The sequence below is a fragment of the Pecten maximus genome, chromosome 17 (genome assembly GCF_902652985.1).
Source record: "Pecten maximus chromosome 17, xPecMax1.1, whole genome shotgun sequence".
NCBI lineage: Eukaryota > Metazoa > Mollusca > Bivalvia > Pectinida > Pectinidae > Pecten > Pecten maximus.
The window spans coordinates 15,236,258-15,239,869 of NC_047031.1; the positions used below are offsets into that span (position 1 = coordinate 15,236,258).

Consider the following 3,612-nt stretch of genomic DNA (forward strand, 5'->3'; position numbering starts at 1 on the left):
AGGTATATATTTGTTGCCTGTATATGTACTAATTACACAGCTGTATTCACTAATAACAAGTATATACTAATAACATGTAAATAAAAGATGCATATACATATGACAGATAAACTAGGTACAGGTGTTTACTAGTTACATATGATGAGAACTTTTATTAAGGTTTTGATTAAAAACTTATGAGGTAAATATAAAATATATATAAACTAATGTTTGAATGGCCTTATATTAGTGTTTTTACTGAGAACATAACACAAGACTGAATCATTATTTGGAGACAATGTTTTGTAAATCTGGTCCCTTTTTATGATAACGTAAATAATAATGTATTGTATTCTTTGTATGTATAAAACTTCACAGATAAGTCTGCTCTTAACAATATATTTTGACAACCTCAAATATATATCATTTGTCAAAAGTCTAGGTGAAAGTTACTTTACTAAAATGTTACTTAAAATGGAATTAAGATATCTTGAGATGAGATAATTCTTTGTAATGCATTCTTGAGTAGCTGTGTAAATGTCAAATAAAAAATCATTAATAAAAATGCACAAAATTGCCAAAATAATGGCTTCGTTCGTTTCTCGCCAGACAAGATTGACAAGAAATATTTTCTCTGTAACTCATATATAACATCTTATTTTGACTTGTTGTTATGGTTTAAATCCAGCTATCATATACTGCTGTACTGTAGTAGTTTATAGCTATCACATACTGCTGTACTGTAGTAGTTTATAGCTATCACATACTGCTGTACTGTACTAGTGTTATGGCTTTCACGTACTGCTGTTCTGTAGTAGCTTCATTGTAGCTGTCACATACTGTTGTACTGTAGATGTTTATATTTATCACATACTGCTGTACTGTAGTAGTTTAAAGCTATCACATACTGCTGTACTGTAGTAGTTTATAGCTTTCACACACTGCTGTACTGTAGTAGTTTATAGCTTTCACACACTGCTGTACTGTAGATGTTTATAGCTATCACATTCTGTTGTGCTGTAGTAGTTTATAGCTATATTCTGCTGTACTGTAATATTTTTATTATAGCTATCACATACTGCTGTACTCTAGTAGTTTTATTGTATCTGTCAAATACTGCTGTACTGTAGTAGTTTATAGCTATCACATACAGCTGCACTGTACTAGTGTTATGGCTTTCACACACTGCTGTACTGTAGTAGTTTCATTATAGCTATCACACACTGCTGTACTGTAGTAGTTTCATTATAGCTATCACACACTGCTGTACTGTAGTAGTTTCATTATAGCTATCACACACTGCTGTACTGCAGTAGTTTCATTATAGCTATCACACACTGCTGTACTGTAGTAGTTTCATTATAGCTATCACACACTGCTGTACTGCAGTAGTTTCATTATAGCTATCACACACTGCTGTACTGCAGTAGTTTCATTATAGCTATCACACACTGCTGTACTGCAGTAGTTTCATTATAGCTATCACACACTGCTGTACTGTAGTAGTTTCATTATAGCTATCACATACTGCTGTACTGTAGTAGTTTTATTATAGCCATCAAATACTACCGTACTTTGGTTGTTTAATCATAGCTATAAGCTCTGCTTTACAGCAGAAATTTATCAAAGCTGTCCTCAATACTGTACTGTAGTCGTTTTACGTTGTAACACGAGAAGTCAGTAAACACTGCCCACATGACATCCTTCCTTTCCACACCTACAGCCAATGCCCAGCCTATATCTGTGTGTATGATCCCGATGAACTCGCCACTTCCACTGAAGAGTACGACCCTGCAGTTATTGTGATCCCCTATGATGAGGTTCCCCACACTATCATAGGCCACATCTTGGGGGTAAAATTGTTTATCGCTGCATACAAACAGATCCTTGAAGTCACTATCCATGACAATGACATGTTTGTTCTTATTTCCACCTTTACCTTCTGGAGTGAGATCAATCACTGCGATATTGTGAGTGACGGGACATTCTGTGATCCTGTGTGGTGTACACACTAATGGTTGCCCACTCCCTGTAGACATTGTAGTGATCAGGCCTTGTGTGGTAAATTTACAGATGTGTTTGGGCATACCAACAATGATATGGTTACTGGCTGTAACACATATACATTTAGATTCCTCCTCGGTTCTGAATCGGTGTGTAAGACGTCCTGATTCCAGCTCCATGATGTTGTTTTTGCTGTCACAAACCCACAGTCTGTTTGTTGTAGGTGACAGACCAATGTTGTTGATCTTAGTCTTGTGTGTGATCTTCTGTATTACTGTACCCTTCCTGTCCAGGAGAGCTAATGTATTACTGTAACCACAGCTCCAAGCTCCGTTATTGATGGGACAAAGAGAACTAATGTCACATGGAGACTCCCACTCTTCCGTTACTGTGGTCTCTGATAGTAGCTTCTCCTTTGTTACTTCTCCTGACCCTTGTCGGTGTGGAGTGGATTGTCCCCGATCACCCGGTGTCGAGACTGACCGATCCTGATCAGTTGATGTATGAACTTGACCAGAGGTGATCACGTTCCCTAAGGCTAATTCCAAGTGACCTTGGGGATTTTTGTTGTGAGTGAAGCTTGCAGTACATAGGGTAGGTTCAACAGGGACACCAATCGGAGAATGGATCACACAAGGTGTATCAAAAATGTCTATGTTTGAACCCTGCTGAAGTACTGTCTTACATTCCAGTATTTGTTGTTTGAGTTGTTTGTCGTACATCTCCAGGTCATGTTTGTATTTCTGTATGAGCTTGGTATTGTCTTCCTTCATTTTCTGATAAAGAGAAAGTGTCTCTGCTGTAAGATTGTCAAGATCTTGTTTCAATTTATCTGCTTGCATTATTAGCTGATTTGACAGTTTCTCAAATGTACTGTCATTGTCTTTGAGAAGTTTATCAGCAGAGGTGATGTATTTACCGATTTCTACCATGTCATTTTGTTCTGTTCTGACAATAAAGTTTTTTATGTCTTCTTTCTTTTGAGGGGTGATTTCACCGAGTTCACAAAGTGGGTGAATTTTGTGAGTTGAAGCGATACATTTAAGACAAACCAGTTCTTGACATTTTTCACAATACATTTCAAGTTCCTTCCCCTTGTGATGACTACAAGTTTTCTGACTTTTCGTACGAATAGGAATTTGACTGATGGGTATTGCCATTTTGATGGAATGTGAGTATATGTTGATGTTCTGGAGATGATTTCTGTTAAAGCGTAACTACCGGTCTCAAAGCAATAAAAGAGTTCCGTTAGATTTCTAAAAAAAAATCAAATCATGTATATGATATACCGAAATTGGTTATGTGAAAATAACTACCTAATGATCACTGTTAGGACAGGGTTACTGTAATGATGAATTCGTATTTGTTTCTTTCCCAGCATCAGAATGTTATTTACATCGTCTGGATTTATCTACCTTCAAAGACGTAGTAATTAACTTCCTTCTTGTCATGTTGAAAAATCCTCTTCGCTCTTCCTGGCGATATTAAGATTCATCCAGACTTGTAATTATGTGTCCAAATAGCTGAAAATATCCAATTAAGACCACACTTTAAGATCAATGTCTGCGTATCTGAACAATCATAACCTTATTCGAGTGGAAACAAATTCAGATCTGGAATCTGCTCAAC

General features: G+C 36.6%; 1 protein-coding gene across 1 annotated transcript; it reads right to left on the reverse strand.

Moving 5' to 3' along the window:
- Positions 1-1,586: 1,586 nt before the first annotated feature.
- Positions 1,587-3,143, reverse strand: LOC117315149. The gene has a single exon (XM_033869294.1). It carries the CDS (start codon positions 3,141-3,143, stop codon positions 1,587-1,589), a length of 1,557 nt encoding a protein of 518 aa, XP_033725185.1.
- Positions 3,144-3,612: the final 469 nt, after the last annotated feature.

Coding starts and splice junctions, on each gene's coding strand:
- LOC117315149 (XM_033869294.1), bottom strand. CDS start 3,143: ATGGCAATACCCATCAGTCAAATTCCTATTCGTACGAAAAGTCAGAAA.